Source organism: Amphiura filiformis, chromosome 18 (genome assembly GCF_039555335.1).
Source record: "Amphiura filiformis chromosome 18, Afil_fr2py, whole genome shotgun sequence".
Taxonomy (NCBI): domain Eukaryota; kingdom Metazoa; phylum Echinodermata; class Ophiuroidea; order Amphilepidida; family Amphiuridae; genus Amphiura; species Amphiura filiformis.
Genome location: NC_092645.1, coordinates 36,734,557 through 36,756,507, shown reverse-complemented (window position 1 = coordinate 36,756,507; position 21,951 = coordinate 36,734,557). Strand labels below are relative to the sequence as shown.

The window sequence follows — 21,951 nt, the reverse complement described above, 5'->3', positions numbered from 1 at the left end:
GGGGCGCAGTATATCGATGCTGAATTGGTCAATTCGGCGCCCCCTAAGGATGGCACCCAGGGTACGGGCCCACCTGCCCCCCTCCCCTCGTACGCCACAGCTGCCCACGACCGTTTTCCTTCTTTTCTGTATTTTTATCCCTCCCATGTTTTCTTTTTATCCGCCCTCATTTTTTCTTCCCTTTTCTTTCTCCATTCCCGTTTTTTCTTTTTCGCCCCCCTTTTTTGCGCCCCTCTGCGTTTGCCGCCCTAGGCGACCGTCTTACCTGGCCTAATGGTCGGAACGGCCCTGGCCGCCCAATAGGCCGAAAGGCTTGGGAAGGATTTAATTTAACTAACTATCACAAATGTGGTCAATTTTGTACGCCCTGGTATTTCGGCGGTCGGTATGCCACGGGCTGGTTAAGAAAATAGCACGCCCGAAGACAAAGTAGCCCGTCTCGGACGGGCGAACCTCTCGAACGAACGAACGGGTTCTATTTTACATACGGGTCCTTAGCAGGTGACAAAGTAGCGAACGGGTTCTATTTTACATACGGGTCCTTAGCAGGTGACAAAGAAGACATTTTGACACATTTTGTTCTTGATTTTTTTAATTCCACATGATCAGTATACGCATGTTTTCTTTTATGTAAAGCAACAAGATATTATTGAGAGGCAAAGCCATCACAAAATATTAAGTAACCTTAATGGTCTGCGTCTGCGTACTAGCCATATGCTTCAACATAGAAATTCTAATTTTTGAGATATTTTCTCAAAATATCATGAAACTATCTCAAGAACCACTGAACCAATACTAACTAGGCTTGTTTGTACTCATTTTAATGCATTGTCCATGCTGATTCCATGGACAATTCTATATTCATACTAGCATGAAAGTTCATATATTTATACATTAATGCTTAGGTCATTTCAATGGTGTTATATTCATTGTGGTGACAAAAACATTATTTAAATCTTGTTTGTGATATTATGTCTTAGGGGATGATCACTTGTCTTTTTTGTCTTTTCGTGTTTTTTATATATTCTTTCTTGTTGTTTAATGTTGTTGTTAATATAGATGATGTAGAAAATAAAGACTTATTATTATTATTAATATGGTAATGAGCATTTACTATTCTGAAATTTTTGAATTTTATAATTTATTTTGAAACTTGTCTGCAGTCGACACCCGCGTGGAAAGACTAAGGTCAGCATAATTCTACAACTTCTTCCACGATACAACGCTCTAAACAACATTCTTCGTGAATCCATTCCTTGATATCGTTGAACGAGGCTCGCTTTACCACATCTCTCAGTTTCAGGAAATCGAGAGCATCTAAAATGAAAAATGAATAAAAAAGTAAGAACGAGTTTGTGAAATAACATATCAATTTTATTGATATTTTTATCAGATTTCCATAAACAAAATTTTTATATCAGACTATTCAAAAAATATATCCTCATTTATCTGTCTAAGGCCCCGGTGCTCAATGTCGCCGATTAACTCTGCGTCGTCTCGGAGCATTTCGATGGCTCTCCTGCGGCTTGCAGTTTCAAGCCGCAGTACGCCGGCGAAGTAATATAGTGTAGCCGTATCCCTGGTTGCGAAATCGCGAGTAGTTATGGGCATCTTCTTGTTCTGCGGTTTGTCATTCATTACTCGAAACCTTTATATTATTTATATTAATGTTTATTGTAGTACCTACTTCAGTTTACTCACCGTGAGCAATTTGCTGATCAGTCGATATAATTCGGCAAAGAATCAGCGTACTCAAGGACACTACTTTGTAAGGCTATTGTTGTCAAGTGTCAAGCCGGAGAAATGCAGGAGTTGGGCCGATCAAGCCGATGAACGGGTGCCTGAACATGGCTTTTAATCGAGCAGACACACATTTTGTTAGTGCATATCGCAACAGTATTTTATTTCTCGGCATATGTGCATCGGCGTGGGTCTGCGGCTACGCCGAAGAGTTAATCGGCGAGATTGAGCACCCAGGCCTAAAGTACGATGATGTGTCGCATCTTCACAATCTACAACACTATACTACCCAGCACGACAACAACCGGGGATAGGGGGTACCCAGTACAAATAACCATTCGAGGATGCGCCGCAAACATGTATCTCATTATCAACCTTGTAGTATGTTAATGACCCTTTTTCTAGGCCATGTTTGGTATACGGATGGGTCTTTTTATAATGTTCTCATTTCTTTTTTAAATAGCCCAATTTTGACTCCATGTAACCAACGTTTTCAAAATGTACCCAAAATTATCAAAAATCTTGACTTTGTGTGTATATTGATGAGCCGTAGCATGGATGGGGGTTACTCAAATTTGGTTTGGGTGTGGGAGGTGCCATTAAGAGCTGAAATGAAGAACCAGATTTACCATTGGGCCAGTTGCCCTGTGCATCTTCCTTTTTAGCCCAGAAAACACAATACACTGGCTTTCATATTGCAAATTCATGATCATTTTGGGTTAAAATAGTGCGCTTCGTGCCCAAATAAATTGTAAAATATGCTCGATTCCATCTAAATTCAGTTTAATGCCGGCACTGTCGATCTTATAGTATACGTAAACCAAAACTTGGCCACTTGAGTGCACAATCTGCGGCTTTCCTCACATCACGGTGAGTTTCGGGGCCTCCAAATTTTGGGCTGGCCTAGCCTCCCCTTAGCTGAATGTAGACTTATCACTAGACCAACTTTCAAGAAATACAAAATTTGAGTACCCCCATCAGACTACCGCCTCACAAATTTTAAATGAAGATAATTTTGCACAGCGTTACCGTAAACAATCAAGGCCATATCCATTCAGAAAGTCGAGAAGCTCGGTAGAAAAGTAATGCAATGATGGGCCCTTCGAGTTCAAATCCATACGTCCCCAATAGAAGACATGACCTTAATATCCCTCATAGAGAGTGTGAATTTCAAAAGGAACCACCCGTTCAGGGTCGTCTGCTCCAAAATGGGTTATTCCAGTTGAAAGTCCTATATACCCTTATGGAAGAGATAATCTTAATCTTCCAGACAGGGAGTGTGAATTTCAGATGGGATTTATTGAATAAGCGACTCCATTTGAAATCTACACCCCTGTGTGGATAATTAGATCATGTCTTTAATATCGAATGTATGAATTTCAACTGGAATAACCCCGTTCATTAATAATTTTGTCAGTTTAAAGCGAGTCGGAGGGGAAGCGTGACTTATCTGTGTTTGCGCTCAGATGTTATAGCTTATAAAATATACATGTCGGGATAGAATATCCGAAATCAAGGTGTGCATCATATTATGTTAGGGATGAAATCAAATCTCGACCGGCGGTTGTCCCGCCTGTTCTGTCCGGTTTCTATTGTTCTATTTTTCACTTTTTTTTATTACCCGAAATTATTACCCCCTTCCCCCTCTCGCTCTCTTTACACTACCTGATCAGGTACACTGCTGTCCATCTACTTTGTAGCTACTCTAGAGTACCCACGCAGGTACTCTAGAGTACCAGAGTACGGCAGCAATAGGATTCTGGTAGTGTACCGCTTTGTGCGTAACTTAAAAATGACAACAATTATGGACGGCCTGTTGAAAGTGTTTTACTTTGCAAGTTATTGTTTTATGGCCCGACTCTACGGGTGGTGCAAAATGAGATTATGCGGGTGTAAAATTGTTATCCCTTGGTAATTTTACATTTCCAAAGCCACAGATTATACCGGATTAAATTTCAAATGGGGTTAACTGAATGGGGGACTCCATTTTGAAATCCACATCGCCTGTGTCGGAACACACTGCTTTTTCATTTTGGACAAAATTAAGTCCACTTTTTAAATCAAAATCAAAGAAAATTCAAAGACGATTTTTATAATAATACATGAATCATCAGTGCATGACTAGGTTCTTTTAGTAGCTTTTGTGTGTATTTTTCATCATTAGGTTTAATGTTGTGTTTTAAGAAGTCATAATTAAGTAACGCTAATCATAATGAGCAAAAATTGATCCATGAGATTTTTCCTATGCCAATTGTGTATAGGAATTTCATGAAACGGATGCATATTTTCTTCTATTTCGAGAAAGGAAATATATATAAGGAAATGGTCAGTGCCGCAAACATGAATTTGTTAACGAGAAAGGACTATTCAGTACAAAACATAAATTACGGTAAAATATTTTGATATACAGGCTGAGTCAAAAAGAAGTAAACTCATGTTTGAGGAGGCTGTAACTCGAGATCTGCAAGGAATCTGCTAAAAATAAAAATACCAATGAAAAGAGCAAATTCTACATGTCTAAATTAAAAAAAAAGAATTGTTGTAATTGCTCACAGCAAACTAAAGTTATACTCATTTGAATACAACCACCCATTTTTGTAGCTGCACACGGCTGATTGATTTTCATCCATTTCAATTTCGACGAATCAGCAACGTGCTAACAGGATTTATTGTTGAAAAGACAACTTTTGCTTTTAATCAATATTCAATAAAGTCCATGACGGTAATATAGTTTATAGGGATACCAATTCTTTACGAACGATCCGGAAGAAGCTTGATCGGGGAATGTTGGGTAAAGGATTGAGCTGATCATTGGTCTTGTTGTAACGCATGTCTAACTCTAGCAATGTTCATTTAAATCACTTGTGATCTAGCAATTCGTGGTCTGCCTGAAGCTTCCGGCTGTCTGTTCCTTAGTGTCCCATGCACATTGAGCTTGTCACATTCTTATATACTGCTCCCTTACATGAAACCCGGTTAGCTGTAGGAAATTGGAGACGAAAAGGACGCTGAACTTCAGTGGGACTCTTAGCTTCATGATACTTCGTCGACAGAAACGTGCGCTCCCGTGCAGTAAATTGTGGTGCCATGTTGTCATTTGGCCCATTTTATTATAATGTAGTGCAATGAGGTACAATTCATATTGAAAAGAGCCCTTTTACATGTAGGATTATTGATCGAAACCACACCTGTCACAGAACTTTATTTGCATTTGAATATCGCGCCTTACCAATCAATATAATAGGTAGGCCCTACTTGGGAAGTGAAACCGTGTGCAGCTACAAAAATGGGTGGTTGTATTCAAATGAATATAACTTGCGTTTGCTGTAAGCAATTGCAAAAAATCTTGTTTTTATTTAGAAGTGTAGAATTTGCTCTTTCCAGTGGTATTTTCATTTTTAGCAGATTCTTTACAGATCTCGAGTTACAGCCCCTCAAACATGAGTTTACTTCTTTTTGACTCAGCCTGTATGGGATGATTTTAACACCACTTCTAAGTGTTCAAATACTTTTGGTGATTAGTGTATAATGATGTATATTTACCTCTACCGTATAGGCGGCAAGCATGATCAAAATCGCTTTCTTGCGTCTGGGTGTTGCATTCCGTCTTTCCACCAACCCTATATGAAGATAGAATAAAAAGAGGAAATTGTGAAGAAATTAATGAAAAACTCATTGTTATAGTTTTTTCATATTAGACTGACACCTCTTGCATATTGAGAATATGAATGGGTATGAATAGGTTTCATATGGTTCACAGGACTTGAAAGAAGTTGGTTATGTGGATTAACATACTTAAAAGTGGGGAGATTCAAAAGGCCAACCAAAATATGATGTGTTACGCGTGTTCTACTTTTACTGTAACAATTTCATCATGACCAAAATATAACTGTTTAATGTTATAGGCCTATAATAAATGTTCCAAAATGTTCCAAACAATACGCTTGGAATACAGGTAAATATAATATAAATATATATCAGCAAAGGAACAAAGCACAAACATGTCTTTGTAATACTAATATCAATAATACATGAAAGTTATTGCATCCAATTTGATTACGAAAACCATAATGTTTTGTTATTATGGCCTGTCGCCGCCCAATCGATTTCTACTGGTTGTATGAATGCAACTCCATTTACCTCTTACGGTGTATGGAATGACAGAAAACTTAAAATGAGGTGTCAGGTATAAACTGTTAAGGTACTATAGGCTAAACAAAAAACAAGTTTGTTTCCCGTAGACCACGCACATTTGTTGCAATGGTCAAGCTAAAAATGCATTTTTATTTTTTCCCCGGTTTTTTTCTCGTACATTTAGAAAAATAAACGACTGATAAAGAAGACTGTTAATAAACATAATCATCGCCGCTAGATTATATTTGCACATGTGTCAAGAGGGCGATCCGTGGTTTGGATTCCAGAGGGAGTGTGTCTGTAAGAGACACAGCCATCAGAAATGGTCTAACTCAATTATTGCGCGTATTGCAGTATATTTCCCTCTTGAACAAAAATTGGCAGAGCTGGGAATCGCACCCAGGATCTCCATGGTGTGAAATCTGTTTGAATCTAAAATCCACCAAGCTGTGCGAAGTGCGATATTAATCCTTGATATTGCTTAATATAAATAGCTGTTGTAGTGAATACGTCATACCTTAATCACTGGTTCACGATTGGTTTACACACCAGTTAGCAACCCATTGAGTTTGTTTTGTGATCATTTCGATCGTTGTTCCAAACACAGATAGCGTGAATCACTTGACCTGGCAATGATCGATTTTGACGTCATGCTACAACGGCGAATAAATCAATACTGATGTATCGAGAGTACGATGCCTTATCAAACAGAAGCCCCATAGAAACTAAAATATCAATCGATCAAAACATTAATTTTGTGATTCATCAATAAAAACCTTTTAGGCCTATATCAATTTTTATTTTAGCCTAAGCACATAAATAACGGTTATTTTTTGGTCGATACAGTTTTTACTATGAACCAGTTAACCATGTTGTTGATGATATCAGGAGGGTGAAAGTGCATAGGAACAATACCGGGAACTACGTCACGCTATTGTTCGACCTAGGATACATCATTTTTAACGCAGGCGTGTTCGTCAATACAGCTTTAGTCTCCTCCACCTTCGCAACACGGTACGTGGAGTGACTGGAATCACACTGACGGCGGAGGAGAATACTAGCTGGTCAGACAGTTTAATTCTATCAAGCATATAATACCTGAACAATCATTTGATCGATTTACTACAGAATATATTGTATACTCAAAATATAATTTTAAAATTGTAAACCTGTTACCGTATATATTTGTGTACTAAAGTATAAGGACACGTGAATAAAATCACGTAGAAGACAAAATGGCCGCTAATCCGCCTATTGTCTAGACCTAGGATACATCTTCCGGTTGGTTACCTAACTTAGGATGCCTATCCCTTTGTCTATTATTCCTGATGATATATGCTCAAACATATCCTTTATTGATTCCAAATGATAATGTTATCGATTCATGTATTTTCAGTCAACTTGCACGCAACTTGCACAAAACATTACGCCGCAGATATTTCCCGTCTTGTAAAATGTCATCATCGTATTAATGTCTACATTATTTATTTGATGTCTTTTCTAGCTCGGATAATTTATACATAAAATGTTTCTTCCATCTTTACTAAATCTTTTTTTATGTAAACAAAGGAATAAACACAACTTCTTGAGGTTTATGTTTTATATAGTACTTCCGCTTTTGGACAAAAATAGGCGGTCATAGCATGATAGTAGACCGTACTACTCATGATATCATGGTGGGCTACAGCGGCATTCGTCATCGGGCCACGGCGTTTTTAAAATACGTAAAAAACAACTTGAGTATTCTGTATGTAACTGTGGCGTGGGTTCGAGGCCCACCTCTGCCGAGCTGAAATTCCCATTTAAAAAAAATCGTATTAGGGAAATGGGACTGGGCGAATTTATGTATGACGAAGAGAGGAGTGAAGGTGGGCGTGTTTACCACAACTGACATCACATGCATCCTATCACGCGAGACCGAGCACTGCATGTATAAAACCATGGAGCTATTAAAGATGGAGAGGCAATAGATTATGTAACGCATTGTTCACTTGTGCCGATTTGAAATCTGACAAGCTATTCATCGAAAGGTACCTTTTGTTTGGGACAAAGGTAAATTAAATCGGTAAGCTGACCCGACAGTGTATTAACGCTTTACCTAGCAGGCTACTGTCAATAAGTGATCAAACGAAAGTCGCGTGAAAGCGCTTACTGGAACGAAAAGTACCCTTTGTTGTCATACCACCCAAGGGTGTGATTGAGTAGCCGTAAGCACAAAAGGCACACATTAGCCGCTGATGCAGTTCGTTGTCACCCCACTGACTGTAGGTGCTTCATTTAAATAAATTGAATGCGCTTGCTGAATGATTACACATCAAGGCTGCCATGTCTGCATGTCTAGTACTGTATAAATGGTAATAGCTACGTATACGTGTAACATATAATAAGTATACCGGTATATGCCTATATAAAAGTTGTTTCACAAATTGACATTTTATTTTATTTTAAGAAGGAGAATGTCATAAACAGTGCCGTACTGAATGGGGGGGGCAGCTCTTTTGTGAGAGGTCTTGGGAGGGAATGAGGGAGGAAGAGGTGGAGGAGGGGACATGAAGAATGAGAGGGGGCTGGAGGAAGAGAGAAAGAGGGAAAAAAGTATGAGGGGATGGAGAAGGGAAGGGAGATAAGAAGAGGGAGTGATACTTTAGCAAGGAAAGAATAAGTACAAAGAAAGGAAAAGAAAGGAATGACAAATAAATGTAGGCCTTATAATAATTATTATAGAAACTAAACACAGCCCCCCCCCCATAGGCCTAACACTAACAGCACTATAGGCAGCCATTCGATGATGTCAATGGCTTTATGCGTTACGTATTTAAAACGCCCAGTCAGATGTGTTTTACATCTGCCAAGCACAAGTCACCCTATTTCGAAAATTGGACGTTGAATGTACACTCTCATGAATATTGATTGGCAACATTTTCCAATCATGTGCGCTGTAAATCGGACGCAATAGAACAATAGTTCCATTGTTTCAGATTGCGTTGACATATTAAAAAATGTTGCAATCAATATGCATGAGAGTGTACATTCAACGTCCAGTTTTCGAAATTGGGTGACTTGTGTTTGCAGGTGTAAAATGCATCTGACTGACGTTTTAATTACGTAACGAATAAATGTATTGACATCATCAAATGGCTGGCCAGTGCTGTTATGTGTTTAGTTATTATATAGGCCTAATAATTATTATTAAATGTATTCATCATTCCTTTCTTTTCCCTTCACTGTACTTATTCTTTCCTAGGCCTACACTTTATCACTCCCTCCCTTGTCCCCTCTCACCCCACCTCTCTAATTCCCATCATTTTCCTTATATTTCTACAGGGTGTCCCAAAAAAAGAGGCCCCTCATTGCGCCCTCTTTTTTGACTATTTCTGAAAAGTTGATCAAATATATTTTGGTATGTAAAGACACCTTTAATTGTTAGCTTTAATAAACCAAAACAATTATTTCAATCGGCTCACAACTGTTGAAGATATGCCCTTTTAAAGACAAGTACCCGTTTTTCACTCTGTCCACGGATAGCAAACATAGTGGATGGGATGGGTCATGCTGTGGAGTGCCCTGCAAGATCACCAGACCTCACACCAATTGATTTCTTCCAAGATCTTTGCAAAGGTATTGCTGCTATATTCGCAAGTATTCGGCGCACAAGGTTGGTACGCAACGCAATTGATGCAATGAGGACTAGGGCTGAAACCTGTATTCGTCAAGGAGGCAACCTGGTAGAGGCAGATCAGCACAGTAAACTCACATCAAAAGAACCAAAAACAAACTAAACAACCCTTTTCAGGGCTACCTTTTATTCCAAAAAGAGAATTGACTAATGTTGTCGATAAAAAGAAAGCAAGAAACAATAAAGTAAGAAAGCAAGAAACATAATAAAACAAAAAGCCCGGGACAAAAAGGCATAAAATAACCGAGAAAAAAAAGTAATTGCATGTATAGCAAAAGAAATCCCACCCCACATAAATTTTGCCCAAATTAATGACACTTAAGAAAATACATAACCCATAAGCCCACCGGTAAAGCCCATTCACTAAAATAAAGTTGTTATTTTATAAAGTTATCATCGAGGAATGTTTTTGTATTCATGCATGGTATATGCACTTTTCAATCTTTGAAGTAGCCAAACCCCCTCCGTGGACAGAGTGAAAACCGGATACATTTCTTGAAAAGGGCATATCTTCAAAAGTTATGAGCCGATTGAAATAATTGTTTCGGTTTATTAAAGCTAACGGGTGAAGGCTTCTTTACATACCAACATATACTTGATCAACTTTTCTGAAATAGGAGAAAAAGAGGGCGCAATGAGGGGCCTCTTTTTTTTTTTGGACACCCTGTATTTATCTACTTGTCTTTATTATATCTTTTCATTTCTCCCTTCCTCCAGCCCTCTCTCATTCTCCATATCCCCTCCTCCCCTCCCAAGACTTCTCACAGGGGTGAATCTGCCCCTTTCCAACCCCCTCCCCTCTTTGGGTACGCCACTATTTCTATACCAATCTCCTTCTTATATAAAATAAAATGGAAATTTCTTAAAAATAACCTTTATAGGCCTATACTTATAGTTACATGTATACGTATAGCGATTACCATTATAGTGTAATATAGATATGTGGAAATGGCAGCCTTCATACATTCTAATGTGTAATCGATCAGCAAGAGCATTCAATTTATTTAAATGAAGCGCCTAAAGTCAAGTGGGTGGTAAAGATGGTTGCATCGACAGCTAAAGCCTCCTTTATAGACTTCAGACCCACACAAACACTCATTTGGGATACGTGGGAACAATGGTACCACTTTACACATGACTGCCCTTACACATGACTGTATTGTGGTCACTTATTGATACTCGCCTGTTGTGTAGAGCGTTAATATGATGCCGGATCAGTGACCAATTTAATGGCGGAACCTCTTTGTTCGAAACAATGGTACCACTTTTATGAATAAATGTCGCAACTTCTAATCGGCATCAAACGAACAAAGCATTATATAATCTATTGCGACTCTATTTATATTAAAAGCTCTTTGTATAAAAACTACCTACCAACTTTTCTTAACCCCACTTACAGGATACTTACCATCCCGACCATGGGTTTAGTATGTAAGATCTTTTCATTGCTTGTGCATATAACGCCTCCTCATTTGTCTTTTTGGATGTTGCGTCTAAGTTTAAAGAGAAACAAAAGAAAATTCTTTTTTTTTCAAATCGTTATTAAATGGAGGTTCAACCGGTATTGAGTCTCATGGTAAAAAGCCCAGTCATATGAGCAAACAGGTGTGGAAGCAGTGGATTTCAGCATAGTCGGGAGGTCTAGCACTGTGTGTGGGGTGGGGGAATACGGGTCACAGGGTCATCATCCCTATATCTTCGTGTCAAAAATTGCCTTGATAGTACGGCGAATCCTCTGGTTTTTCAAAAGCTACGCATGGCGATTTTGTTCGAGATAGGCAGAGTGACTCAGGCAAAGCATACCATATGCACACGATATGAGATACCACATAGCCTGCAACAGAGTTTCTATTCTATGTTTTTACGATTTGCGCATGATCTAGTACCCCATAGGATATTGCCACATTACAAGAAGATTCGATTTTTGTCAGGTAAACCCCAGGTTTTGTTTCCAACACACTAACCATGCTAACTGGAAATGCAATACACTAATTAGCGGGGTTTGTTGTTTGCTGTGGATATATTTTACTGCATTTTATCCGTAACGATTTTGAAATCGTTCGTAAAAATTGTGATACATTAAACTGTTTGAGAATCACAATTATATAAAGGAACACGTGTACAGAATAAGCTAGAATATTAAAGCACAAGTCTATACAATGTACTATATCAACACACTATAGGCCTACCACTTTCTTTATCTGCGTCAATAATAGAATATTAATTTCAATCGAATTGAATACTTCTCTCCATTTTGAGTTTGTACTCCACCACTGAGCGATCTAGCGATCGATTTCTAGCCAATCAGATGGGACTCATTTTCTTGCATTCGGTGAAATACCAATCGCCCGTCGCTCACCAACGGAGTATTAAGTGTCGACACTGTGCGGGTGTGTGCCAACAGTGGCTTATATAATGCGTGTTATTTAGTTGTAGTTGCTGATTTGTAATTTTGATTTTGGGGGTCTCATTATTGTGTAAACTTGGTAAAAATGTTTAGGCCTATAAATAAAGAGCGCGGCCTGTCTACTGTGTCCTATTAGGACATCAGTCAATGTGAGACATTAAATATTAAATGCGAGGATCCAGAAGATACATGCCTGAGAAAATGTATAATAAATGAAGAAATGGAGCTAAGCCAAACTAATAATAAAGGAGAAAAAAAATCGGAACCATTCAGATTCGAACCAGATTACATGTCGTTGAGTTCACTACCACACGCTACAACAGCTCATGGGGGATCTGCCGGCGAATTCAAATTTAAAAAGGCCCCCAAAAATAATAATGATTTGTCTCAAAGCTCACTAGTGGTTTGAAAACAAATGCGAAATGCGATTTTTTTATTCCCGACTTTTTTATGGTATTTTGAGAGAAAAAATGTGATTTTCGCCGAAAAAACTTTTTTTAATAAAAAAAAATCCGCGTTAATTTTTCAAATCTTGTGATTTTACTAATGCGCGCGCGAGTTTTGAGACAAACCTTTTATTTTTGTTTGCCTAATGATTATATTCTCTCATTTTCAATAAAGCAACTTTAAAATCTGGTAATGGTGGACTGGCACAGCGCTCTCGTGTGCAGCGTATACCTTATTGTAACGCCTATAACATGACCGACATAAGGGATAAGTATTAGAAATTGGCGGTAAACCATTCCACATCTTCACAGCATATGGCTACTTTTTATTTTAAAAATCAGATTATACCAGATTTTGAAGAATAAAAATAATATACTCTTTTGGTCCGTGATAATCAAATATCATGACGGAGTTCCCTTACTAACGGGATCTTTCCTACACTGCAAAACTCCGGTGTTAAATTTGCAACACTGAGCTGGTGTTTCACGGCTTCTGTTGTTAATCACGGTGTTATATTAACCATGTTAAGGGATCCAAAATGAGCGTTTATTGCGTTTCGACAGTATTTTTGTGGGACATGAGAGCACCTCAGACCTATCGAATTGCATTCTGAATACGAAGCATGTCTTTCTGATATCAAATAATTTTCATTTTTAAAAATCACAATATAATACAAATTTTATGACAAATTATAAAAATTTGATATTTTTCAAATTCTTGATATATAACAGTCATCGAAGTAATTTTTATAAATCTAATGATATATTCTTAAAGTGTATGTAGCAGGGAGGAAAAGCCGACGGTCAATAGAAAATTTTGACCTTTCCTATTGAAGATATGGATTTTTTCCCAAAAGACCTTTTTTTTTTGGTGTTTTGAGAAAAAAAATCCATATCTCCAATACGAAAGGTCAAATTTGATCGTCGGCTTTTCATCCCACCTACATACACTTTAAGTATAAATCATCAGATTTGTAAAGTTTACTTCGAGTACTGTTAAATATAAAAATATCAATTTTTAATGATTTGCCATAAAATGTGTATTAAATTGCGAATTTCAAAAATCAAAATTATTTGATATCAGAAGGATATTCTTCGTATTCAGAATGCAATTCGATATGTCTAATGTGCTCTAATGTCCCAAAATAAATACTGTCCAAACGTTCATACCCCAGCCCTTAACCATGTTAACACAATCGGGTGTGACGGGTGTCACTGCAAAAAACTGCTGTGTTAAAAATCTAACACTACACTTAGCTGGACTGCTTAGAGTTCAAAGTTATGCTGTTACAATATTACGATCTTACCATGGTTACACCAAATTTTTAAACCACAAAGTCTGGTGTTAACACAACACCGGTACTCATTCGTGTCAGAGGAGGGTTAAAGGCATTCCTACAATGCACTATGATTGGGAAATTTGATCAATATAACCTAATTTTAAAGGCAAAGTCCCCATTGCCACACACACACAAAATAGTAATTTTAAAACTGTAGCCAACGAGCTAATAGTTGAGACTTATATAACTTATTTGAATTTCTTACAGGAAACATTCATATTGTCCCACTGCATTAATTTTATTCACAAGTCTCAATGTTTTGAATGTTAAATAAAAGGATGAAAACACCAGATATTTGCACACATCCCAATGCAAGGTATGGTCAACTGTGCCACATATGTACAAAAGCCAGACATACCAGGGTCAGAAACCCATTGGGTTATGGGAATGCCTTTAAACATCCTCTGCATTCGTGTGGTCCTCTCAGAATACTGGGAATGTGCCAAATGAACACAAGCAGAGTCAAATTTTCAGCAGTGATAAATTGGAAAGTGAAATAACACCCAGCAGTGTAAACCTTTAAAATCTTAAATTAACACCAGGAAAGTCCAATTAACACCCCGCAGTGTCGAAGACACTGTAAATCAACACTTGTGGGTGTGCTCCTCCCAGAACACTTTGTCGGTGTTAAAATTAACACCGTTGGTGTTACTTTTGACACCGGAGATTTTGCAGTGTAGTCTTGTCTCTTTGGTTGAATATTATATTATAATATTTACCTGATAAAAAACCTGCAACCATGGAGAATCCCACGATGCATAAGAAAATTGTCAACGAGATCTTCATGATTTGTCAGTACAGTATCCTATAAAACGAAATGAATATCAAGCATTGGTATGATCAAAACTGTAGACGTATCACTGGGTACATAATTATTTACACTACACGTTTTTCGCAGTTGACTGCATTTAATGAGAAGCACTTTCAAACAAATTACATTGATTTAGTAATTGCAATTGCACCCAGAGGTATATTGTACAAAAACACTGTCAATTTATGTGCACAGCTGCAAAAACTATGAGAGAGGAAGAACTAGAACTATGAGAGAGCGATATCTCGCCCAACAAAGTGCTGATGAAATACCAAACCTGTGTTGTTTATTTGCAGCAATATACTAGCTGATCATACATTTTTTGGCTCTTTGCACCTTACGATTTGGTCATTTTGGGGAAAATGCCAAAGAATTTCGACCCAGTTCAATAGTACATTGAGCACCTCGCAATGGTCACGATAAGATTGTAATAAACCAGCCTACTTCACTGACCAATCACAGACGCTGTAATAAAGCCTTTACAAGTCCATACTTTGACCCAGTGCTTATTATACTTTGACTATATACATTAAGGGGTTGTTTTGAAACAAAATTGTTACCTTTTTGACCTCAGCACATGTGTATGTATGATGTGCCATACAAAAATTAACAAAACAATACCTTAAAGTATCATTTTTTAATGTTTTTTGCGATAAACAGTATCTTTTACCATGTTTACAAGCTACAACTATTTGTACCGTGGGCGTGTCTGTTGCCAGGTCATTAACAGACGGTCAGACCTTGAATAATAAATTTTGTGGCTTTACATAATGCATTGCTTAAAGCAATTATAGTAGCCTTGGCCCAAGGCTTTGTTTCTATAAGTCACATGTGGGAAAGCATACAATATAGGCCTATTCAATAATTGCTTTATATGCCCCCCCGTTGTGTTGTCTCATATCCCTGGTCAAATCCAGCTTGCAATAAATATAAATGTGCTGATATTAACTCATGGTGGTTTCTTTAATGTTTACATGTAAATGGCTAGCATTGCACCCGGGGCATTGCACCTCACACCATTTTCCATACTGTTAGATTACATACATGTAGGACCAAAAATTGTGTACTCACAAGAAACTGACCAAATCATAGATCCAAACTCAATATCCTACAATTGGTCTTAGATTACATGCATGTAGAGTGTGGCACCAAAATAGTGTCCTCGTAAATTATACCTTTTATGTCCTGTTTGGAAGATTTTGAAGTTAATAATTTTGGTATATAGGCCTACATGAATTTAATTTTGAATTTTGATGATTCATTAACACTACTTCATAAAGTACCATGTTAACTGTAAAGTAGGGCCTATGTTAAATACAAAATAATAGGCCTATGATATCTTGATAATGATAATGATAATATGTCGCACACCTCTTATAACTTAGTAATTTAGGCATTGGCCTATACAGCCTACATCGTGAATTTTCTCTGCAAATTAATTTTACTGTTCTAACCATGTCAAAAGACTTGGTCAAGTCTAAAGCAACAGAGGGTATACAATATAATGTCACTCAGGTCAACCTCATCATCAATATAAAATATTGACATCGTATAAGGTACCGCGGGCAATTCGAATGATAATAGAGATAAAAACAGGTGATAGGTATGAATGGTAGTTAGTGGTTTTGGAATCGAACTACACACCTGTGCCTCTATCTCCTTAAAGCTGTCCCATGTCTCATCCCTGAATAAACCAACCGAGCTTAACCGTAAAGGTATAACAATTGATATTGTTAAGCTTTATAGAAATCAGTTCCAATGTCTAAATTGGACAAACCTCAGTGATCCGAATACATTAATGTCCATATTTGTGGAATATAGTATTGGCGAGTTGTGATTTACTTTGCAGAGTTTTTAAACAACGTTTTAAAATACTGCAGCATTCTCTGTGTGGTAGCATGTAGGCCTATAGTGTGACGTAACATGTGATGGTGTGTAGGGCGGGTTGCTTGTTTTAGGGTGCGCTTATCTTTTAATATGGCCATTTTTGGTATATTTAAAATTGATCCGTTGTCCTATACAAAAACAATTTGGTTTTGAAATATTGTACACATTTCACGTTAAAACGTCATCAATTATGCCTGCCGAAAAATGTACATTTTCCTAATTTTTGCCCTTGCCTTGTAGTATTATTTTCTTAGGGTGATTGAGGTAAAATGTTTGACCGAATGAAACATTTATGTAATATGAAGGTATATGCTGAAATGTATCTTTTTATTGTTTTTCTTTCTTTCTTTTTGTTCACAATTAATGATAAGACACAAATATATCCTAAACCTAACCCCAACCATAACCCTAAACGTCGCCTTAACCTGTAACCTAAGTTTTAATCCTAAACCTAAACCTAGCCCCAAACCTTATCTAACCACTGACTCTCTGAATCCTAATTCTGACTTCCAACTCCTCACCTATGCACACATCGCAACCCTTAATACTCACACACGCACATCCCACACACCCCCTACAGCACCCACATCAATAAATCCACACTCCGTCGACTTCAAACACACCCTACCCCGGGCTACCCCCAAATACCCCATTCTGATCTAACTCTAATTCTACTAATAACTCGACACTAAATTCTATTCATAACCTCATTAATATACGCGATGCATGCGATCCAATCATATTTTGTTATTTGTGAAAACGCGAACGCAAATCGAGGTCATTAATATCTCACAATTGACCGCAAAATGCGTAATTGTTCCAATGTCGCACACAATTGACCGGCGTTTGCGTGTTGTTGTGCGTCGAACAAACTTCGCGCGCGCTGGCTGCCGTATTTGGATTGCGCGCTACCATATTTGCACAGATTGTGATACGCACTTTTGTTATTGGTCGTCTTGTCTTAGCCTGATCGATTTTTGGAAAGGGAAGATGTAAAAATCATCTATTTTTATAAACTTTTGAGCAAAATTTTGTGTTATTTTGTAAGGTGAAAAGATTAAAGTGACGGTTATGAATGAGGTTAATAACTTTGCATCGGTAATATGTCGGGCATTGTGAAAAATCTAAACATTTTGCTTTGGACCTCGGAATATCCCTCGGGGCTACGCCCCTCAGGATATTCCTCGGTTCCAAAGGCAAAATGTTTAGATTTTTCACAATGCCCTCCAAATAACCGATGCGCAGTTATTAACCTCTAACTAATAACTCATCACTAAATTACTCTAAAAATAATTATACATGTTGGAATATAGAAAATTGGTTGTCGTTTTTTCCAATGTATGCCCAGCCTACTTTATCGAATGGTTTATAGTCCAATAGAGGCTGATATTTATGAAAAAACGCTAGCTCCAGATCACAATAAGGCTATTGAACAGTGTATAGAATAAGCCGGTCCCTGTAATAGTCGTTAGCCGAAGCGATCAATGTTTAGAAGGCTTTTAGAACATATAGAAAAATGACCTGGGCAGTATCGCGGCCAGTGACTAAGTTCGGTGTTATACATTAAGCGTATATTGACATCCTACATTGAGACCCCTTGAAATGATGATAAATATATCGACACTGAATCCAGAGCTGTTTCAGAGTGACACATGTTTTTAGTTATGAGGTACTGCAATGGACTTTTTCCAGGAAAATGTGGATTTATACTAATTCAAGACACCAATCGGAAGAAACATAGTAACCACTGTGCAACGCTTGTGTTTGGCCTTCTTATGTGTGAAATTTCGAGGCAAGGCGGTGAGTAAAAATAGTAAAATCAATGAATTTATGCTAAAAAATTCCATAACATCAATTCTGTAGATATGACATATAAAGGCAAAACTCAGCACTAAAGTGGACGTTTTGAATAGGATGCATGTACTAAATACACACAAATTTGGGTTTCTTCGCTAACAGAATGGGTGTAGAAGTCTTTTTCGTTAAAAAAGTGGGACATTTTTAAAATTTTGATGGACAAAATTGCAATAAGAAATAGGCGTTTCCAAGCTTGCAAAATTACGATGAATTGTGTGCACAAACGATACCAATTAAGGCACATGCCTTACCCTCAAGTTGAAAGTAAGTACCGTAATTATTTATATAGAGTGTCCAACATATTAAGGCGAACTTCTGGCGAAATCGATGCAAAGTCAATTCATGAAATCTTCGTTGCCACTAGAAAGTGCGTGAGCAATAATATAACATCAAATATACACGCCTATTTACATAATTTCCTAAGACCTTACACAAGTGATCAGGCTCAAATATAAAACTAGAGAGTTTGGTCATTGATATGCACCGTCAATTTTGAACCTATGATCAATATTGCTAGGCAAAAATTCACAGCAAACATGGCAAATTTCTCTCATTTCGGAGATATTTGAAACAAGACAGCTTAAAAATGTCCTAATGTTAATGTTTGTGGACCAATGTCAAAATTGATATGTAATTCATTTTTTCGTTAAATCCGCCTTTGAAACCGTTCTTCTTTAGCGACAAAAAAAAAAAATTAAATAAAAGAGCAAGAACTACTTGTTGTGGTTGAAAATTAAATTATAGTAAAAATTATAGTATCAAATTCAAATAGAACTATTTAATCTGCAAGAAATATTTTGTACATAAACATTATGTAGCCGGAGGTTTCAGTGATATAAAAATCTCAACTTTTTTTTGAGAAAAGTGGGGGATGAGGCTGTGGATCACGAATTTGCTTATTCCTAAAATGCTTATACTAATGCGTGTTTTATTGCAAAATATAAGCGTATGATGATTAAAGGAGTATTTCGTGATTCTAGCATCCTCTTTTTATGACATTTTTCAGTAGATATCCACGTAAAAAACCTATTCCCAAAATTTCAGTTGATTCCGATTTTGCGTTCGCGAGTTATGCATGATTATGTGTATTACACTGCTCCATAGACAATGCGTTGTAATTTCGTTCTGGTGCACCAGAACGAAATTCAAATTTCACGATATCTTTGCTAAACGAATTAATCTGAAATAAATATTTTGTACATAAACATTATGTAGCCGGAGGTTTCCAGTGATATAAAAATCTCAACTTTTTTTGAGAAAAGTGGGGGGATGAGGCTGTGGATCACGAAATGCCCCTTTAAGGTATTATTAGCGGGTATTAGTGAATTCTACACACATTCAAAATAAAATGACCAGCGGTACTCAAAAACATTCTTCACCATTTATATAACGCCATAAAATAAGGACATTAGGCGATTTACTTCCAAATAAAAATTCCTTTAAACAGGAAAAGGTTTTTCAACGGGAAATTGCATGTGATGCGCTGATATAGTGGACGTTTTGGTGTAATATTCTTCGTAGTCCGACAAGGAAATACTGTAACTTGTAAGACATATCTATTGCACTAATGACGTCACATAAGAGCTTAGGCAAGATAATAGGAAACCACGTGACCAAAGCCAAATCCAATACTAAACCTCAATATTTGAAACGACCGTTTTTGTTCACACGATTAGGCCTATATAACAAACTGAAATGAAAACCTAAACTCCTTGCTACAAATTTTAAGTTTCTAACAAAGGGTACAAACAAAGACATCGATAATGACGTCATTCAAGAGCTTAGGCAGGAAAATACGAAACCACGTTCTAAACTATATAGTTCTTCAATTCTTTTCGATAGCGATTCCGTATTCTATTCCCAGCAAACACAAAAACGTTTTAAAAACGTTTTAAATAAGTTATATTTTGGCTTTTGGTTTAAGTAAAAACGTTTTAATAACATTTAAATGTCGGGTTATATAAAGGTCATGATAACGTTTTAAAACGTTTTGTATGAAAACATACTACAACAATATTTTTAAATTTAAAAAAAATGCAAACATTGTTGCCAACTATTTTGACAATACTTTTTTAATAACATTATGTTAAAATATTTGAACCCAGCAAACACAGAAATGTTTTGAAAATGTTTTTTTTTCAAAACATTTTAATAACATTTAAATGTCGGGTTATATAAAGGTCATGAAAACTTTTTAAAACGTTATTGCAAATATTTTGGGCTAACATATTTCGCAAAATATTTTATCAACCCCAAAATAACATTCTGTTTAGAATGTTTTGTATCAAGTTTTCAAGAATATTTTTGGAATATTATCAAAACGTTTTTATACCCTTTATATAACCCGACATTTAAACGTTTTCTGTAAAACATTTTTGTTTGCTGAGTAATAGATTATCAAAAAATGTTTTTTAAGGTTATGAAAACCGTTTACTCTTAATATACCCTTTATATAACCCGACTTTTAAACGTTTTCTGACAACCTTTTATAACCTTTTGCGAATGATGTCGAAAACGTTTTGTGTTTGCTGGGTTTCCTTTCAAGGGTCCCTTTAATAGGGGGGAGGGTGTGGCAGCCCCGGATATTCCGAGGTCCAAAGCACAATGCTGAGAAAAAATAATCGTGATAACTAGTATATCGTCAGCCTGCTACCCCAGCAAACACAAAAACGTTTTTAAAACGTTTTTGTGTTTGCTGGGCACGTTCTAAAATATATAGTTCTTCAATTCTTTTAGACAGTAATTCCGTATTCTATTGGCTTGATTTTGATACCAAATTAATAATAGTTTCCTTTCACGGGTCCATTTTAGGGATATTCCGAGGTCCAAAGCACAATGCTGAGAAAAAAATAATAGTGATAACCGTCAATTTTCACGTTTTAATCCAACTGCGTCACATTTTCTTTTCAATCATTCCATGATTGCCCATGGGGTCGACGATAACTGAGGGGTGCGTTAATGTCTTTATTTTGTGTCCTTCAACAAATTCAATACTACACATTAGTGTTACCTTCACCCATCATATCAATTTGTAAGCGCTCTTTTTGCAAGTCATAGTTCAATGAATTTACAACCGTATGACAAAACAGGCGAAAATAGTAACTTTTTGCACCAGATTTGCATTTTTAAAGAGAACTGACCATTGCTCATTCTAGTGACGCTAGTATATCGTCAGCCTGCTACGCTACCAAAGTCATTTTTGGTAATTTTGAGAACAAAGGACAATATCTGATATGGTTCAAGCATGCATTTACAGCTATAACGCTGGACTACCGATACTTTATAAATGCATAGTCACGCTAAAAGTCGATCGATACATGTTAAAATCAGCACAATTCAGATATACACCTTTTTGCTACGAAATTAATTTTCTCGGTCAAATATAAAGCAATATTTTTTTTTCTCTTCAGTAATGTCAGTTAAAAACATTGTGCTTGGATATACATTTTTTTTAAAAATCCTGGTGTTAAAATTAGGTATGAAATTGTGTCGTTTAGTGTAAGATTTATGAATTTTATAGGCCTTACATCCGTCCACGAGATTTTTTCGGAATTCATTTTTTAGCGTTTCAAACTAATATAATTCGCTACGGAAAGATATTTCCCACCTCTGTAAAGCACATCGTGTGGGTCTATATATTATTGTTTTGTCAG

At 36.9% G+C, this 21,951-nt stretch overlaps 1 protein-coding gene across 1 annotated transcript; it reads right to left on the bottom strand.

Annotated features, from left to right (window-relative positions):
• Positions 1-1,163: 1,163 nt before the first annotated feature.
• On the bottom strand, positions 1,164-14,542 carry LOC140139474 (uncharacterized). Its single transcript, XM_072161215.1, has 4 exons — positions 14,463-14,542; positions 10,959-11,043; positions 5,284-5,360; positions 1,164-1,317 (listed from the first exon to the last, which is right to left on the bottom strand). The coding sequence occupies exons 1-4, from the start codon at positions 14,527-14,529 to the stop codon at positions 1,190-1,192; spliced, it is 357 nt and encodes a 118-aa protein (XP_072017316.1). The 5' UTR covers positions 14,530-14,542; the 3' UTR covers positions 1,164-1,189.
• Between the last annotated feature and the right edge of the window lie 7,409 nt (positions 14,543-21,951).